At 31.8% G+C, this 20,233-nt stretch overlaps 1 protein-coding gene across 2 annotated transcripts; it reads right to left on the bottom strand.

Moving 5' to 3' along the window:
- Positions 1-463: 463 nt before the first annotated feature.
- On the bottom strand, positions 464-19,421 carry LOC141644285 (carbonic anhydrase 2-like). 2 transcript variants are annotated; one of them, XM_074453778.1, is made up of 10 exons: positions 19,101-19,421; positions 14,424-14,512; positions 9,506-9,567; positions 8,192-8,350; positions 7,308-7,356; positions 5,332-5,448; positions 4,508-4,561; positions 3,261-3,346; positions 1,738-1,843; positions 464-938 (listed from the first exon to the last, which is right to left on the bottom strand). In XM_074453778.1, the coding sequence occupies exons 2-10, from the start codon at positions 14,475-14,477 to the stop codon at positions 774-776; spliced, it is 852 nt and encodes a 283-aa protein (XP_074309879.1). In that variant the 5' UTR covers positions 14,478-14,512; positions 19,101-19,421; the 3' UTR covers positions 464-773. The 2 variants fall into 2 exon arrangements, with proteins under 2 accessions (XP_074309879.1, XP_074309880.1); XM_074453779.1 differs by lacking the exons at positions 14,424-14,512; positions 19,101-19,421 and adding an exon at positions 9,680-10,013.
- Positions 19,422-20,233: the final 812 nt, after the last annotated feature.

The following is a 20,233-nucleotide window of genomic DNA, read 5'->3' on the forward strand; positions in this document are numbered from 1 at the left end:
TTGCATAAAAATGACGGGCCAAGACGGGTTGGGTCGGGCCGGGTCAACCCGTGCTGATGGCCAACTCTAATTGTGACACAGAATCTGTAGGCGGATGTAAAAAACACGCCATAAGACCCGCCCTTCCAGCTAACCAAAATGCATATGAAAATCATATACTGTAGCTTCTTGAGCTGATCATTTTCAACTCTGTACTAAAGATGAACAAATGTGGACTTGGGCCAGAGATGGGTCGAGCTCACGTTTTATTGTCCCAAAAAATCAGGTTGGTGTGGATTTGGGACGAGTTAGCAAGTCGGGCCTCTGTAAATTTCATAATACGCTGTCTGTACTGTACTCGCTATTTTGTAGACTGGACAGACCAGACCGGGTTCATGACCCGGGCTACCTCTGATCAGCTAATGCTATACTCTCTACTAGTCTGAGTTGGATATGAAATACGAAACATATACAGATATACTCGTAGATGAACAATTCTTTTCTCATTTATAATTCAATACGGAATATATTGCAAAGCAATTAGTTTCACTATAGACGGATATATCCGTCTAAAGTGAAAGACGGATCAAAAGTTACTTCATGTTGGAACAAAAGAAAACAACCTATACATTAACCTACAAAATTATAAAAGAACTGAAGAACCTTAGTTCAGTAATTATTGAGACATTGCTTGATCAAGCAAATTAGATTACAGAGAAACATAAACGGAAAATCAAACTAAAGAACTGTAATATCGAAAGCCAAGAACATTATGCTTGAGTGTGTAATGTTACTTAAACTGTGGTTGATGGTGTGATAGCAAAATCAAGGTTCCATAGCTCAAAGGTTCCCTTGACAAAGTCATAATGTGCACCTTTCAATGCCACTGTTTTCTTCATTGCTGCTTCCCTTACAAATGGATATGTTAACAGGTTTCCCAGAGACACATTCACAGCTTCCTGTAACACAATATTTACGTGTAACAATTGATCAATAAAATGATTACGAGATTGCGGTTTAGACATGTTTAGATGGTGCCTAAATATGGGATGACACAATGTACTACAGTATTAGCAAATAGGAATATCTTTCACAATAGATACAACATCATTAGAGCCTTAATGCCAAAATGATTTGGGATCTGCTGACATATATCATCCTTTTAAACCGCTTATGGATAATCGCACACCTCAAAATGTGAAAATATAGAAAAGGAAAAGTACACTATATTAGTGACCCAATGAACAAGGCCCAATAAATATAAGAGGCCCATATAACAAAATAGCTTATTTTTTGTAGTATAACATTTTGTTAGCGAATTAGACTCTAAAAAGTTCGGGGCCCTGTTTCTGAGAACCTTTTGAACTTGCTTTTAGATGGCTCTGCCTATTTTTTCCATATTGGTTGCGTTCTTTGAATTGTAAGCGGGGGTCTAAACTTCGGTAAAAGAAATCGATCATCTAGACGACTTTACAAATCGTCTAAGTGGGTTTCAAATTCCGGTCATAGAGTGTAGTGTGTGACGATTATGTATATATACAACCAAGCCATTCTAGTAAATGATTAATGTTATATAAAATGGCTCACATATCATCTCACATAAGTTTTTTTAATCACGCAGACCATGAAACTTGTGACGTATGGATTTTAGTGTGACTTTAACTTAAACCAAAAAGGATTAATTACTTCCATAAATATATTACTTGGAAGAATACAAATCACATACTAGTATGAGGGAAGGATAGAAGTTAAACAAACCTTCTCGCAATGGTGGCATTGTTCAGCGAACTCGGCTTCGGTTAACTCCGATTTAGTCTTGGATCTCGCAGGTTGGCATATCTTCACCCATTCTTCAATGAAATCACTGTGCATCATTATATATATATATATATATATATTAGCAGACATAGAAACACATTTGTTACTTCCTCTACAAAATTGATAATCCCTTTGTTATCTAAACTTATCTCGTCAAAATCATCAAATTAATTAAGTAACACGTATATTCAATATCGACTTTTTATAATGAAATATGACTAGATTAGAAATTGAATGTAATTTTTTCACACAATTTTTATCATGGTTGATTCTGAAAACAGATTTTATATGTAGTTGATATAATAAGGCTACGTCCGTGAAAACCTCTACTTATATGTAACTTGTAGGAACCCTTAAAATACAGACGATGAAATATTGATATTATTATCGTTTTAGATTTTCCAAGTCATGATATAAAGTAGGATGGATTCTCTACGAATAACAAAAAACAAATTAATGATAATGGAAGAATATTACATGGAATTTTATATATATCCATAGAATATTTAACAAAGAAATACTTTGAATATGTGCCATAAACTTTTTAACAAGTAGGTGAAAAAAGTTTTTTTTTCTTTTGACTATTCCATATGCAAAATGCAAAAAAGATAAGATAATGTAGATTAATATTAATTCATGTTTACTAAAGGACAAAGAAGTACAACATAGAAGTATTAATGTAAAGTACAATTGGCATTGTCCTAAACTCCATATTAGCAATAACTAGGAATAATATTGATCATATCACCTTAATTAGCTCTTCATAAAGTTCCTAATCCACATTAGATATAGCACTAATATACAACTTTAACAAAAGTTTAAACTAAGATCCACAAAGTTTATTAGAAAAAATTAGTTCATCCTTATCAATTCTTTACGTTTGCTTTTTTTGTACCAATAAACAACTTGCACATGAAGAGAAAAAGTAACTTATACATATTTAAAATAAAAATGTTAGAAATAGTCGAGAATATGAAATAACTTATACATATTAAAAATAACTATATTTTTTATATAGTTGATGTATAATCTATTTACACTTCTTTTAATAGCACTTTTTTTATAACAAAGTTAAAATTACATTCTTTTTAATAACAATGTTAAAATTTCTAATCTGTAATACGACACAGGTTTCGGTGTAGAGGTTACTCGACCGAGTGGGCCTTACTCGGTCGAGTAAGGTGTTGGGTGTTGTGAGTTTGAGTTCTGGTGAGTCAATACTCGATCGAGTACTCCCTGTACTCGACCGAGTACCCGGTTAGTTACGGGTAATTTTCGGACATTCGATTAAAAGAGTTGAGGAGTATTTATTATATTTCGTTAGTTTCTAATTAACCCGTGCAAATTGCACTGGTTTAAAACTAGTAGTTGAAAATATGAAGTTAAAAGTAATTAAAATGTAAAGAATTAATCGAAATAACTGAAATTATGATTTCAATTTTTTTTAAAAAAGATAAACTTACGTAGAAGTGGAGCCATCATCAGGGATGGACATAAGACCCTTTATTCCTCCACAGCAGCTGTGTCCAATAACCACTATCTGCTCCACCTAAAACCACCATTTCACCAATTTATTTACTCCTTTTCAGCTTTAACGATAACTTATTAGCACAATTATTGATACATGCTGAAAGATTCTCAATCCTAATGAGCAATTATCAATTAATTTTTGCGAACTACTTTGCATGTTCCACTTTCTTTTACCGTTAGTCTCTTTTAAGATGGATCCGTCTAAACATTAAAAAAGTTTGAAATATTATCCAACTCGAACATTTAAGAACAGATTAATTTTATGTTTTTTTCCTATGCATACTGTTTTTTTCTTATTCATACTATTTAACGAGTCTTAAACTTAAACGGACACCCATCTTAAACAAGAACTTATCCTTTCTCTAATGCACAAAAGCCAGAATAAAAATTGGTACTCCATATTTTCACTTACGACCTATGTTACTCCGACTCTTCTAATTTCCTCATGTACCCGTGTCTGACACTTCGACACCTCATTTAAACCAAAATATGCATATTTTTCATAAAAATGGCCGACTCCGACACTTGGACACGCACCCGTGTCGAATCCTTCTAAACGAGTCTGAGCAACATAACTTGTGACACATGTTATACCCAAATTATCTTTTTAGATTTATGTTTTTGATTATTTCAATCTAATGTTCTGCAATGTGACACGACACAAACCCGATTCATAATCATTCCTGAATGTGATTATACACAAATTCTTATTTCAGACCGTTATATCCGTCTGAAATTGTCAGACGGATACCATTTCCTCTCACAAAAAACCCATTTAGGGTGTGAGTGAGAAAATACATGGGGGTGTCTCACCACCCATGTGCTTCTCACTTGTGAGAGGACTTATTACGGTCTGAAATAAGGTGGTCTGAAGCAAGACGAACCGGTGATTATAAACATGAATATGACATAGGAGTAGTTGATTTAAAGTTCAAATTTTTTTAAAAAAAAAAATATAAAGTAGGTCAATGAAGATTATCTAGTGGCCACTATAAGTGGACTTGAATATAGTAGTACTAGTAGAATTAAGTAGATGATATTGTGATGTTTCCACTAAAACTCTTGTCAAATGAGAACCAAGCAAAAGTATTGGTTGCTAAAATGAGGTAAATAAGGTTTGGGTATTGGAGTAATGGTGTTTAAAGTAAGAAAAAAGATAGTGACATTTTTATCCTCTTACCTTGAGATGCAAAACGGCATATTCAATTGCTGCTCCTGTTCCAGAGAATTTTGTCTGCATCACATTGGTTATGATTAGCCAGTTAAAATTTTGCAATCATATTGGAAACCGAGATGATCTACTACTCCGTACAAACCTATAGAGATCCGAAACTTTTTCACAACTAGCGTTTCTAGATAACGTGACTTTCAATCGTACAAGGGAATTAAATTAAAGTTAGCTAAATGTGAGTATCATGGTTAAAAAAAAACTATTTTTAAGACAACTATGTATAAATATCAATACGCTTCTTAAAGTGTGATCATAATAGTATATTCATATTTTTTTTTTGGCAACTGACAAGAAAGATTCCCAATTTGCACGTAAGGCCCCCCGAACAAGCAGGTGGGCCTCTCCGTTCAAATTCCTACATACTTAACTGAAACATAAACAATGGAAATAGGCAGATAAAGAAACAATATCATCCAAGATTCCTTTAATTTGGTAGTGAGGATCCTCCTTCTCGGCCCATTGAAGAATGAATAGTATATTCATATGAATTCTAGTAACATGGCATTAGTCACTTACTCACTCATGTGTAAGACAAGGTTAACCGAATTTGAATACCATTCATTAGTTAAAGACGACCAATAGTTACAACCATAAGTTCTAGTGAGAAATATCAACTAGCCATACGTCAACGATTAAACTTGACAACAACAATACCCCAGTGATTCAATATCTGCATAAGTTGCGGAATAAGGGGGACTTCGGAAGTACGTAGTCATAAGTTTATTCGTTTTAATTATAGTACAAAAGTGTTCCTAAGAAGATGGAGGAGGTACCTGATCAAAGGGTGGGACCATATTAGCAATGTTACGGACCATAAACGCGTCACCCGGCTGGAAATCCAATATATGTGACGGGCATACTCTTGAGTCAGAGCAGGCAAACACCAAAAACTGCATGTGCAATCATACATTTTCTAATTAATTAATTAATTTACAATTATACTTGTCAGTTTTCAGTTAATTACCTGATCAATTAATTAATCTATTCCTTATAAATTGTACAGTAATTAACTTGTAACTACGTAATAATTAAATAAATGTAGATGGTACTAGTAGCAGAAAGATCCAAAGCAGTCATAATTGTATGTACACTCTGTTTCTGCTAGTACACAAAACTACTTTAGATCTTAAAGAAGCTTCTTTATCATCAATGTTCTTGGAAGAGGGGATACTTAGCCTTATCGCAACGTATCATGATAAGTACGACTGATTAACTAGTCTTTTATAATAAACTTATCGTACAACGGTCGCACACAATAACTACAATTGTTTCACCTGTAAATGCTAGTATGATTAAATGGATAATGTCGAATAATTATAATTTTTTGTTTATATCATTGAGGAGACTAATTTCCACTTCCAGATAGTAGTAGAACCAGGATCTTTTAGAAGAGGCGAAATAAAATGAAGATGGTTATTTCTCCGTCCCGGTCATTTGTTTACCACTTTTATTTTAGAGTGTCAAATTCATTTGTTTACCTTTCTATATTAGGCACGCCTCTGGTTATTTGATCATCCAATTTCATTATTGTCCACTTTCATCTAACAACACTACCTTCAAATGATTCCCTTCCATTTTCTTAATCTAACAACGAATGACCGGGACTGGAAGAGTAAGTAATAGTTAATTAATGTAAACTAAAAAAAATCAAAAACCTTTTAACTATTTTCATTTCATGGAGATATTATCCCTATTCACAGGTACGTATATGTGTAAGACGTTATCATAGGTTACACAAATTCTCATTATAGACGGACACTATCCGTCTGTACGTATAGACGGATACCATTTCCCCTCACAAAATACCCATTTGCCATAAAGTGGGAAGCACATGGGGGTGCCCCACCTTGTCCCTCCTACCCATTTTATTAGAGGTCTTTACCCGTCTGTTCGCCCCACCCGTCTATACCAAGACCTACTGTATAGGTTATAGGTTATGTTAAAAACTTTTATATTCTTCTTACATGTGAATGTAAAACCGACTTACACAAGACTAAATGATCCCTATTAAGTATTAGGAGTAACTTCCAAGAAAAAGCTATATATCCATAAAGGTTAAAAAACAAAGGAAGAGAATAAATATGATCTTGCTAAAGAAGGTAATTGAAGTGTATAGTCATATTGATCAACACAAGTTTTCTTTCCTAAAAAAAATAATAAAAAAAAAAAAAGAAGGTTGATTTTGATAGAGAGTTGGTGGCACTTTACTTTCAAACAGCACATGGTGTCCAATTATTGATTTATAGATGCTATATGCGTCAATACACCGTCCTAAACTGCATAATGTGCCACCCCAATTTTAGGAATATAACTAGCAGAAGAAAAACATTAATGTTTAGTTCATACTACGGAGTATGCTATATTGCCTATGTCTAGAATAACTCCTATTCAATAATTAGTCTTATATGAAATTGTTCTATGTAATTTGTTCATTAATAATCATCAAATAAGGTATGGTTGGTATGGAGTATTTAATATGAAATGAGGTCATTATATCTATATATTCGTAAGAACCTCAGATATATGAATACTTGTATTTTTTTTTTCAAAACTAAAAACAATCATTTAAGAACTCGAAGTGAAAAAATCATTAACTTTTCTTAACCGACCCTCAAGAAGAGAACATACGTGCAAACTTATAGGCAAGTAAGTGATTGGAACAGAGGAAATATTCAGTAAACCGTATAATTAAATGATGCATATACAACCTTTCGATTGGTCTAGGTGCATTAATTTAAGAAGGTCTTACCTTGGGATGTTGAGTTTTGGCAAGTTCTCCGAACAATGCAGGATTCTTGCTGTTGAAAGAAAAACGGCAGGCAACAAATTATTGAACTGTCAAAATTGTTCACAAAAAAAAAAAAAAAAAAAAAAAAAAAAAAAAAAAAAAGGAAAAAAAAAATTATCTGCCAAAAAAAACAACGGAGTAGTATGTAGCAGACAATGTACTTTCTATCTACAAGTGAATGAGGCCAAAAGGTTGAGGCCTCTGACTAAGATTCTTCCATATACAAAGGTTGAGGCCAATGTACTTGCAATCAAACATGCACAATATCTACATTTACATTTGGTCTTTTTTACAATGTTTTTTTTTTATCTTAAGTTTAAAATCGGGTAAATATTACTCATGTATATAAAGATGCACAAATTCTCATTATAGACGAGCACTATCCGTCTATACGTATAGACGGATACCATTTTCCCTCACATGGGGGTGCCCCACCTTGTCCCCCTACCCATTTTATTAGAGGTCTTTACCCGTCTATTCGCCCCACCCGTCTATACCAAGACCTATTGATAAAGATGAGACAAGTTTATTGACATTTTTTAGACATTTTACTTTTTGTACCATCTATGACTATATCCACTTGCTCTGTTTCATGTTTAAGACAACGGACATATTTGTCTTAAATAAGAAATAAGAATTTGTGATATACTCAAATATATGATCAGAAATGAGAGAAATAGTTTACCGAAATCTAACTAAAATAAAACGGAGAGATTTCATAACATTTATATCGTAAATAATTTAGAAGCGGTCTCAAAATCCGATAAATAAGATAACTTTTCTAAAATGCAAAAAAAAAATTAACCGTGAAATAAAAAGTACGGTAAAGAGTAAAGAAAACGCACTCGTATTTCTCAGTCTTGAAACGGTTGAACCCGGATTTGATTCGTTCAACAGGGTCAAATTCGGGTTGGGGCCCACCATTTTCTGTAGCTTTACCCTGCAATTCTTCTGTCAGCTGCTTAATTTTTGCGGCTGCTGTGTCTTCCAATCCAGCTTTTTCACTGAAATATTTGTACCACAACACAATTATAGGTACAGCCTTGTTATTCGTACCTCAATTATTCAAAAGTTTTGGGATATAAATTCAGCATTGTCCCTTTTTAGAAGAATCAATTATGGCAACTTCAAAGATAGAATAAAATTTGTATTCAACTTATGGGAACTTCAAAGATGGAAATATGGCACCTACCACGCGGTCCACGCAACTTTGGGACTAGGAGGGTTAAATTCATATATTTACGCGGTTGTAAGTGTGAAACGGTTTGGTTTAAAGTAAGCTATATACATATATTTGGCAAAAAATATTTATTTTAGAATTCGATTTTACTTTTTAAGACGGTATTAAGAAAATGTTGATACGGTTACAATTACCATGAAAACCCGATTTAGTTTAATTCTAAGCTTCTTTCCATATTGCCAAAAAAAATAAAAAAATACTCCCTCTGTCCCGGTCATTTGTTGTCATTTTCCATATTAGAGTGTTCAGTCAATTATTGTTCTTTCTATTTTAAGAATGAACTTTATGAGTAATTTGATCATTCATACTTAATTTCTTCCACTTGTCATTTAGGACAATAATTAACCGAGACGGAGGGAGTATTTCATATTAGTCGAATGTGTTAATTACTAAAATTTGAACAAATTCGAAAAATCGAAAGATTGTTGTGGAAACAGCCAGGCTGTGAAATGGACATACTAATCAGATTTATAATTCTATTTTTGGTAAAACGTTTATTAAATCACATAAAAATGGTAACGTCAAAGATTAATGAAATTGTACGTTAAAGTCCACAAGACAAGAAAGCAATAACATTTAGATATGGTCTCAATGGAATAAAAAAATTAAAAATTAAAAATTAAAAATAACCATAAACTTATCTAGATTAAATAATCAATAATTGATCAATGTAAGAATGACAACAACAACAATATCAAAGCCTTACTCTCAAAATAATCTGAGCTCGACTGACATGAATCAGCATCTAAAACCGTCACAACATCCAATACGAGTGGTTAATTTGGTCCGTATTATTTGGTAGGTAAAAAGGTCATCCAATTAAATATTATCATACGTTTTATCCCTCTGCCAAACTTTAAGGTAGTAGAAAAAAAAACAAAAAACAAAAAAAAAACGTAAATAATTAAATTATGTTTACCTCAAAAGCTTGCTCAGTCCTGCAATGGCCTCCTCGTACGCTTTTCCTGCCATTTTTTCCTTCTACACAACACCAACAAAATAATAAAAAAACCGTAACAATCAATCAATCAATCAATATATATATATAAAGTCAGGAACGGATCGAGTTTTTATAATTCGATAATATAATTACCTGAATTGTATGTGTGTGGAGGGAGTTATATGTGGGGGTGACAGAAAGTGAGGAGTTAGGGAGTTTTTAAGATGATCTGATCTGTTTTTTTTTTTTAAGAGTGCCCCCACTTTATTAGGAAAAGTGTGTATTTATAGGGGATATTATGGGTTAAATGGTTAATTATGTGTGTGACGTGTGTATATTATGGGTTAAATGGTTAATTATGGTGAATTAATGTATATGATTAAGAAAACTTGAGGAAAAATGAGATATTGGATAAATATTACGTTCGTAAGGAGAAAGAAAGAGAAAGAGTCTTAATTTCTCAGGAAAATTCTGAAGATGGGGGGATGAAAAGTTGGAAATGTGGAAAGAGTAATATATAGCCGTTTTTTGTTGGATTTATTATCGTTTTTTTTTTTCTTTTTGTGTGTAGGATGTATTTTTAGTTTTTATATAAATTAATTAATTAAACATGGAGCACCATGAGTTTGAGTTGTATGTGGTCCTCAAGGTGGTCAAACCTTCGGGTCGGACTTGGCTAGATGGCCCAAAACTGGCCTAGGGTAGGGGAGGAGTCAATACGAGTCGGGATGGACTTGATGGAAGTGGACTCGGAATCGGGCCGCGCTAGGTCGAGGGTAAGTCGATGGCGAGTCTAGGAGGCCCGGTTCTGCCTTATTTTCGTATAATATCAAAGCGTGTCTGGGCAGGTCAGGCTTGGCTTTGTTCAACCTGGCCAGGCCCTAGTTTTTGGCGGGTCGAGTCAGGCCGGTCACGGGTGACCAGATATGCGGGACGGGTCACGGCAAGCCGGGTCGCCCTAATGTTTGGTCACCCCTAGTCTGTAGATTCTTTTCGAGTGCTCTTTGATGAGCTTTTTAAATTGTCCTCTTTATTATGACTTAATAAATTGGCATAACTAGTACTCCGTAGTTATTAAGGGGTGTTTATCGGTTTAGGAACTTGATTGGACAGAACCAAACGAGACTTTGTGGACCGGAGATTGAACTAAAAGGCAAGGGTGGACCAAAGACGGGATCATACTTATAGTGGTCTATTAAGTCCGAATCGAAAATATGCGTGGTTTGGCGTGGCCCAATGGACGAAATTGGGTATTCTATTGATTGTCGGTTGAGATCATTTTTCCCACTTTTATGTTCATCTTTGTTCTATTACCAAGTGATTATGTGTCATTAGGAAAAATAATATGACATGAGATAAGATACAAATTGAGACAAAGGATTGCACTACCAGATTATAATAAAAATGGTTAATTTAAAGGGTTTTTTGGTAATTACTGTCAGTTATAAACATTTTTTTTTGTAATTGCTCCCTACTTAAAAAAAACATTAAATATGCTACCTTAATATTTACTTTGATTAAAATTTGCTACAAAAATCCATTCTCAGGTACCCATTTTTCGAGAGAAGGATGCTTGTTTGCGACGGTCTTTGCCGATATCGTTGGATGGTCAAACGATAACCAAATACGACTTTTTAGATGATCGAAGTAAATATTAAGATAACAGTTTTTAAAGTTTTTTTTAAGTAGAGAGCAATTACAACATAAATGTTTATGGTTAGGAGTAGTTAAAAAAAAAAAAAAAAAAAAAAAAAAAAAAAACTTTATTTAATTATGGTAAAGTTTTGTGTATCCACTAGCTATTGTTAAAGGTCAATTTTATGAATTGGTGTTCCAAACATGGAAAAGGGAAATATATGATGTGGACCAAAACTTATTAAGAATATTTAATTGATTGTTCAAGTTTTCAATGTCTAGATCAATTACACATTTACACTTGATTGGTTTAGTTTGAGATTTGATTGATTTAGATTATGTTTGGCAATGACATTTCAGATTTAACTTATTTGATCAAAATTTCAGCTATCTGGTTTTTTGCAAGTGTTTGGCAAGTAGCTTATTTGGTGAAATAAGATACCTGAAATAAAATGCTAGTTCGGGTAGCATTTGAAAAATCAGGTTCCTAAAATGACTTATTTTCCATTTTGTACCCATTTATTCTATAATATTAAATAATTTTCATATCCTTTTACGTCATTTTACCAAAATCAGCTACCTTCTCAGCTAGTTTGCCAAACCACATTTTTATATAATCAGATAACTTATCAGCTCTTAATTTTTAACTACCTTTTCAGTTACATTTTCAGTTTTCAGCTACCTTTTCAGCTTTCAGCTACATTTTCAGGTTGTTTTGCCAAACAGAGCCTTAGCCTATCCGAGCAATGAAAATTATAATCTCACCAAAATATTTTGTCATACCGTCTTACATTTTATTTTGTTGGTATAAGCCAATATATATGGTAATTTCTAATATTTTATTTTGGAAATGACATCACTCTTGAGTCCCGTGACCAATCTATAAAAATATATCGGCATTCATTGGAAAATATAAGATCGTTAAAATAAAGCTAATTGTTTTGTAATTATTACAAAGCATTTTTACTTTTGAGCTTTTTGTTATAAGGTTAATTTTACTTATAAGAAGAAAACTCGAACAAGGTATACAATTACATATAGTTAACATGAGTTTTAACACTGTTATATTCCCAAAATTTGAATCCAAAAAGCTTAGTTAAGTTAGAACCACCTCTTATCATAGATTTAAACTGCAGTTAACTTTATCATGTTAAAATAAAATTCGAATTCCGAGAAATGAGATAGAAAATCTCAAGTCATACGTAATCAAAAATATACATGTAAAGCGGTGATCGTTCATCTCAATTGTTAATTCGACCGTATATAGAGGTGTGTTCTTTTGTGGAAAGGTATGGGCAAATGAATAAGAGCCAGTCTTAGTATCTGTAGCTTTCTTCATTATTGTTGTGTCATCATTTTGTTTCCTATATTTTTCTACATTTCAGTGATGCGTTTCTCCGGTAGAGATAATGTCAACTATTTTGTGTATTTGTATAACAAACTTGTACCATGCATGATGCATGTATCTAGGTACACTTTCTTAGGCACCGCAACTATGAAATTACTCCATGCTTATTAAATTTTGTTAGAACGTAAGCACCTATTAAATTAATAAGGGTGATGGAACAAGTGTAGGTTCAAGCTGGACCATTTGGTCTGGACTTAGGTCCGATCCTCGATCTAACTAATTTTCATTTTCGATCCGAGCCAATCCGGTAATCTTTAAGTAAAATCACTATGATATGGTGCTTAAGCTAAGGGTGGGTTTGAAATTTGTCATAATTAAATTTGATATATAACTGATTTACTGCGATCGATACATGATTTTCTATGTTTTATTTTCTATACCGCTATAAGGGAAAAAAAAACAATGCGTGTATATGTTAGAGGACACACATAAGAAAACTTTATTACTCCCTCTATCGCGATCAATGTAGTGTGTTATATATTTATTTCGTTACAATTGACAATATTTCACATATTTTAGTTGCCTTAATCACAATTTTAGACATTTCTGCCAAAAGTAAACGTAAAAACTTCATCGAGATAGTGCTAAACATGACAAACGGGTCGGGTATGTGTCAGGTCAATATGGACCGGGCTATTTCAGGTTTGACAAATTTTAGGCAAGTTATTTAAGCATAATTATTAGTGTGCATTATGTAACAATAAACATTTTCAAATCGGACTATACTGGACGATTTAATTTATGATTAAATGTCAAGCTCGGGTTCTCATTTCAGACGTTGATTAGGTACGAGTACAAATTGGGTTATTCTCATTGGTTATTTAGGTTCGGACATTGGGTAAGGTAAGTACTGTCCAAGTCTAGGGACAGAGGTCTATATGTATATAGCCAGACGGTTAGAGTACTCTGTTGGTATAGTTTTAACTGTTAGTTTAGGGAGTAGGTCAACAAAGAATATTAAACTCCACACAGTCCTATTATTGTGGAGCAGTACTTGGTAAACTAAGGCAGGGCAATGAGGCATGACTAGCATAAACGAAAACCTTATTAAATGGTTAATTAAATTGGGACAGTGGCCTTGCAGTGGGGGCCATGAGCCAACGTTGACTACTCGAATCATGCCCCTTTTTTCCTGGAGGCTACTAGTCAAATATGATTGCTTCATTGAGTAATTAAGATGCACTCATACAGTTTCCTTCCAATTAAAAATACTTTGTATAAAATAATTGCTAGCGGGATTTGAACCTGAATTACAAGTATTATCGATTCACCGCTTATGATATTATCAGCTAAGATAATTGTCATCAGTTGTGTACACGATTAGTTAAAGAGTTTTATTTTTTATTTTTTATTTTCAAGTGTTCTATTATTGTAAAACCATTGGTGAAAAAATCAAGTAAGCTATATAAGGATTGATTTGTTCAAGTTTAAGTGTTAAATCACATATTACATCTCTCTTTCACGGTTTATGTAACAAAAGAATATTAAGCGGTTTGGGTAATCATGACGGTAGAATTAACAAGCAAGTCTATGTCACACTTACAAAGTTACAAGCTAAGAAGATAGAGTTAATTATGCAAGTTGTATGAAAGTTTCGTTTCAAAATCAATTAATACCTTAGGTTCGAAACACATTAGACGTACGTAAATCTTGATTAAATCAATTTATCTCAGATGAATAACTTAAATACTTTGAATTTTGAAACAGACCGAGTTAGGTTTGAATTGAGTAGCGTGAAATAATTGGAAAAGAGACGAAACCCAAAATCGACCAAATTAATTTGGTGGTAGCTGACATGAATTTGCTTGACGCGATATTGACATACTATAACTAGTAAAAAAGAGTGGTTTTTACCGGAAGTTTTCGTCCACAACAAAGGACCATGCATTTCTTGAAGCTTCCTGCCATTGATATGCCTTTGAGGCCCCCTCCTCATTAATTGCCTATAAGAATGTCATACTCCCTATTAAAATAGTTACAAGAAAATATAATACTCCTTTAAGGATATAAGCTATGGAGAATTACATTTCATTTCTAATTAATTCTATAGACGACGAAAGTCAAAAGAGTCGGATATTAATTGTTCATTTTAACAATTCAACAATGCATGAATTAATTAAGCTAGCTGACATTAACAATTTCATTAATTTATCATAAAAGTAGATAAGTGGAGACCGTCTCTCAATAAACTTAGTGAGAGACCAAATACAAGTTGCTGGGAAAATGATACAAAAGGTAATAAAAAAGGTACATATACTATAAAATGAGGTACTAAAAACAATAGTTACAATATACGATAAAAATAGGTACAATTTTTATGAAAACATGTACCAAATAAAAGAGACATCTATAAAATATAATTAAAAGGTTACCCTAAAATGACAAATAAACGCCACCTAGACAAAGTCACGTAGGATCTAAAAAGCCACCTAGATTAAAATTTAATGTGACATGACATATTTAAATGTGATGTTGCATATTTTTAATGTGACATGGCGAATTAATATGACATGAATTATCAATTTATTATTACATGACATTAATTTAGATCATTTATCTATAAATTAATTTAATTCACTTATATCTATAATATTAAAGGATATTATCATCGTTCTCAAATTAATTTTATATATTAAACATATTTTATTCCAAAATTTATATAACCCTTACAAATTTACATCAAATTTCATAATTTATAATAAATATTCACATTTTAATTGAATTTTTTTGTAATAAAACATGTTAATAAATTTCATAATTTATAACTAATATTGAAATTTTCGTAATAAAACATGTTAAGGAATTAATTAAACCTCTTCATATTACTAAACACTCACTATTATTAACATTTTCCTATTTAATTCATCGTTTTTATTTTTTTTTAATAAAACCTGTTAATAAATTAATTAAACCTCTTTATATTACTGAACACCCAGCAACATTAACATTTTCCTATTTTTTTTTTTTAATTAAACATGGTAATTTGATTAAAACTCTTCATAATACTTAACACACACCAAATTAATTAAAAGTTTTTCCTATTTAATTAATTTTTGTAGTAAAATATGTCAATAATTTTAATAAAACTCCTTATATTACTCAACACCCATAATTTTCACTAACATTTTGTCCGATTTAATTCATCTCTCGAGGTCATCGGCAATCAATTATATAATTTAATAATACCCACCAAATAAATTAAAAATCAAAATAAAATATAGGAATTTATGGTTGTGTAATGACTATAAAACTTATAATACCTATAATAGTTTCTATTCACTTTATTTATTCAAAATATGCCCATTTGTCATGAGTTTCTAAGTTTTGGATTGTATTTTATGGTTTTATTTATTTTTTTGATTATATTGAGTATATTGAGTATTATTGTCGAGTATTATTGTTGAGTGTTGTTGTTGTTGTTGTTGTTGTTGTTGTTGTTGTTGTTGTTGTGTCAAATAAATTATATTTTAATTTATAATGTTGTTGGTATTATGAATTGTTTGATTTATATTTGAATTCATGTTTTTCAGTTGATTGGTTTAATTTAAGTGACTTACATGTGACAATGTTTTGATTCGTTTGTCAAGTTTTTGCGAGGTTGATGTTTTATCTTTTGGTCAATGTATTTCTTATATAACTTTAAATCACCATAAAACGTATGTGAATGCAGATAAGACAAACCATCACGCGGGTAATTTAAAGAGGAAAGAAATACAAAAGGCACGAAACTGAGGTAAAATTAAAAGTAAAAAAATGTAAGGTATAAACTAATAAGTATGGATGATTGTTGATCTCAAAATATAGTCTTATAATATTTCTTTTAATTTGTTATTAAACGTATATTATGGTGTAATTTTACTAGTATACTTTCCTGATCAACCTATTTGAATTTGTATTTTTGTATTCACGAGTATAATCATCTCTAACATATATTTTTCTTTTTCATTTTATATGAAGTATTATCAAGGCATGTAATAAAAGGAAGCGAAAGTGAAGCTTCGAGTAAATATTAAATAGTATGATTTCTAAATTCTACTCCGTATGTTTTCAAGTTTATGTGAATTTTTTTTTTTGTCAAAACAGGAATAATACATAAAATTTACTCTCATAATTTCCTAAAAAAAAAGCAACTACTCTCATAACTAATGGTAAATAAATAAGTACCAATAATTGAATGAAAAATCTTTAAAATTTTACAATTTACTTTTTGAACCATCATGACAATAATTAATCATTTTAATTATGTCATTTCCTCTTCCAATTTAAGTTTTCTCTAACTCCCACCTTTTGATTGTTTTTCTATAAAATGTACTTTACCTTTTTTAACCATTATAAGATGATCGTTGATCTCAAAATGGAAATCTTATAATATTTCTTTAAATTTATTATTAAGCGTATATTGTTGTGTAATTTTACTATTATGCTTTCCCGATCAACCTATTTGAATTTGTATTTTTGTATTCATGAGTATAATCATCTCTAAAATATATTTTTCTTTCTCATTTCATATGAACTATTATCAAGGCATGTACTAAAAGAAAGCGTACTAAAAGGAAGCGAAAGTGAACCTTCAAATAAATATTAAATAGTATGGTTTCTAAATTATAATCCGTATATTTTTAAGTTTATGTGTTTTTTTTTTCTTTTCAAAACCGGAATAAATTATTTTATAGTCTCTAATACTATTTTTATTTTTATATAGGATCGTGGACATAAGTACAACAAGAGATGGATCAAATTCTTGAAATAGTAATAAGAAACTTAAAAAATTATATGAATCTTTTGGAATTCGGATTTAGGGAATATAGTTTTTTAGATTATTGAGCAATTGAAATGAAAATTTCATTCATAATACATACATGGAGTAGATAACGACCATACCGTTGAATCGTGTCTAATATTTTTCTATCGATATAATAAATGTTTTTCGGATGTAAATAATATTTGAAGCATGCACGTAGACTTCAAAGATAACTATACTCAAAGAAATAAGGTATTAACTAACTAATTTCTATGTATTTCAAGAATGTATATTTTTTAATGGATCAACAACCAATTGCTCGAACAAATATCAGCAATACGATAAAAATATCAAAACTAAAACAAATAAACCCGTGAATTTCACGGGTCACAAACCTAGTTCAATAATAAAAAGGGTACGAAAACTATATAAAGGGGTACGATAAAATGGTCTTTTAATAAGTTAGTGAGAGACTGTCTCTCCAAATTTTTTGTGAAAATAATTTTCGCAAAGACACCAAGTATTTCATTTTCCCTCGCCTAATTGCTACTTAGGAGTCGTTTGGTTCATGAAGACATTAGATTTTCCTAGGAAATGCTAATTCATAGGAATTAAGTTCCTACATTGAATTCATGTGATTTGAGAAAACTTGTTTGGTTATCAATGTAGGAATCTAATTCCACCGGAACTTTCAATTACCTAGGGGGGTTAGGTAAGACAATTCCCCCATTATGTAGGCATTGGAAGTTCCTAGGAAGTTAGAATTCCTCCATTTTACAAAAAAATATGTCAACCAAACAAGTCTTGATTTTTCAATTCATGGGATTTCCCAATGCCTACATTTTTCAATTCGTGTATTTTTTGGGGCTTAGCCCCTCTTAAGCACAAAAAAAAACATGGGGGCGAAGATTAATGTGGGAAGTGCAAAAATGACAACCCAACGTATATGGATCAATTATGTCGCATATTGTACAATCATGGTCCATGGAGTACTCTGATAACCGGGCTGAGAGGTATTTGCATAAGTAGTTGTGTTTTATAGTTCAATTTGGCCCAATGCCAATTAATAAGCTGCGACTATGTTTTTTTGGTACAAGAGAGCCCCAAATAAGAACTACTCCCTAGCTCGGTTAGTTGGTCATCTAATAGTTTAAGGGTCTCTAGCTTTCCTATGTTTGTACGGTAACTTGACTATTTTTTTTAATACAGCTCATTGTTGCCAAAAAAAAAAAAAAAACCGGGAAGTAGCCACTTTATGGACGTCTTCACAAACTGCGACTATATGAGGGAATAATAATTCTAATTTTTTTTTGCCATTTTTAATTTTATTTTCATAATTAAGCTAATTGAGTTATGTACTCCGTAACCTATAGCATGTGAGAACTGTAGTATACCTATAGTCCTATACTCCTATACTCCTATACTATAGGATCCCAAAACTTTACCTTACTTAAACTAACAAGAACACGAAGAAAACTAGGTCGAAACTGAAACAACAAGAGTAGAATGAATGAAGTTGCTCGTAAGATTGGAGTCTAGTATTAATATTTTGGAGAAACACGCAAAGGTCTCAGGTTCAAGCCTTTTCAAAAACAGTCTCTTAGAATTTGAGCATGTCACCCTCAAGTGGTTGACTTGATATACGTACTTAAGTAATTTGTAGACTATCATGCATGTATACAGTATACTTATCCTTTACCTAGTGCACATAAAAATTAGTGACTGAGAATTTTCTTTTTTTATCAGAAGAAAAAAGTAGAACGAAGTTAAAGGTAAAAAAGATATATTACCTAAACAAATAGGCAAACTTGCCAAGTACTCCGGTATGGTAGCTTCAAAACACAAAATTCATATACGTCACGAGTTCGAATCTTCCACTAACCTCTTTTCTATCCAATTTCTGTAGCTTAGCTTGGAGTTGAAGCTTTGTTTAATGAGAGTTACTAACTTACTATTACGACTGTTATATGTTTAGGAATGCGAGTAATAAGAAAGAAAGCAAGACATGCAGAAACAAAGTAACGCCAAAGAAGTTGGAGAAAAGAGATGGGACAATATGCATTATATGGTTGACGTGTTATTGTAATTGGATAACGAAAACGAATGGAAACGCAACTTAAGCTTCTAAATTATTACTTGTATATGTCGTGGATTAGAATGTCACGTTATAGACTTATAGATAGATAGACTACTCATCTTTTTTTATTTTTTGTCCAACCAACTTATTATACGGTCCACATTTTTTTTTTCTAATTTCACATCCATTCAAATGAATAACTTTCATTTAATTGTGTCATTGTAAACTCTCATCAAAACAACTACTACTATCTATATATTCAATCTTCTTTGAAAAAAGCCGCGATTTAAAGATTTATGGAGTAGGAATGGACTATCGAGATGGCTCGAGGCGATTTTTAGGCGGGATGAGGTCGGAGTGGGTTGAAGAGGCTGAGGCTAGGCTAGAGCGAGAGCGAGGGTAAGTTGAGAATTGCGATGATTATTTAATTACTCAAAATACTTAATTAACAACTACAAAAGCTTAAAAGTTCAGGAAATGATATATACTTCTGTATAAGCATGATTTAGATAAAATATTAAGGGCGCTCGTCCTTATTGAAAAAAAATCCAAAATGTCTAGTTTATTTTTTGAACCTTTTTCAAATTTTTGTATGGTATTTACTTATTCGCCATGGTTAATTTTTTTCGCTCCTCTTAGTTTAAAATTCTGACTCCACCACAGCTATTAAATGCAATTTAACTTCACTAGTTTAATGCAGATTAACTTCACTAGTTTAATCAACTTGAAAACATTATTAGTATTGTGTACTTCTAGTAATGTAGAGGTTAATGTATAAAGCAAAATTGTAGATGATAGAATAATAAAACAAGTTTCCGACGGATATATTAATTGATGATAACAACA

This window comes from Silene latifolia, chromosome 2 (genome assembly GCF_048544455.1).
Source record: "Silene latifolia isolate original U9 population chromosome 2, ASM4854445v1, whole genome shotgun sequence".
Taxonomy (NCBI): Eukaryota; Viridiplantae; Streptophyta; class Magnoliopsida; order Caryophyllales; family Caryophyllaceae; genus Silene; species Silene latifolia.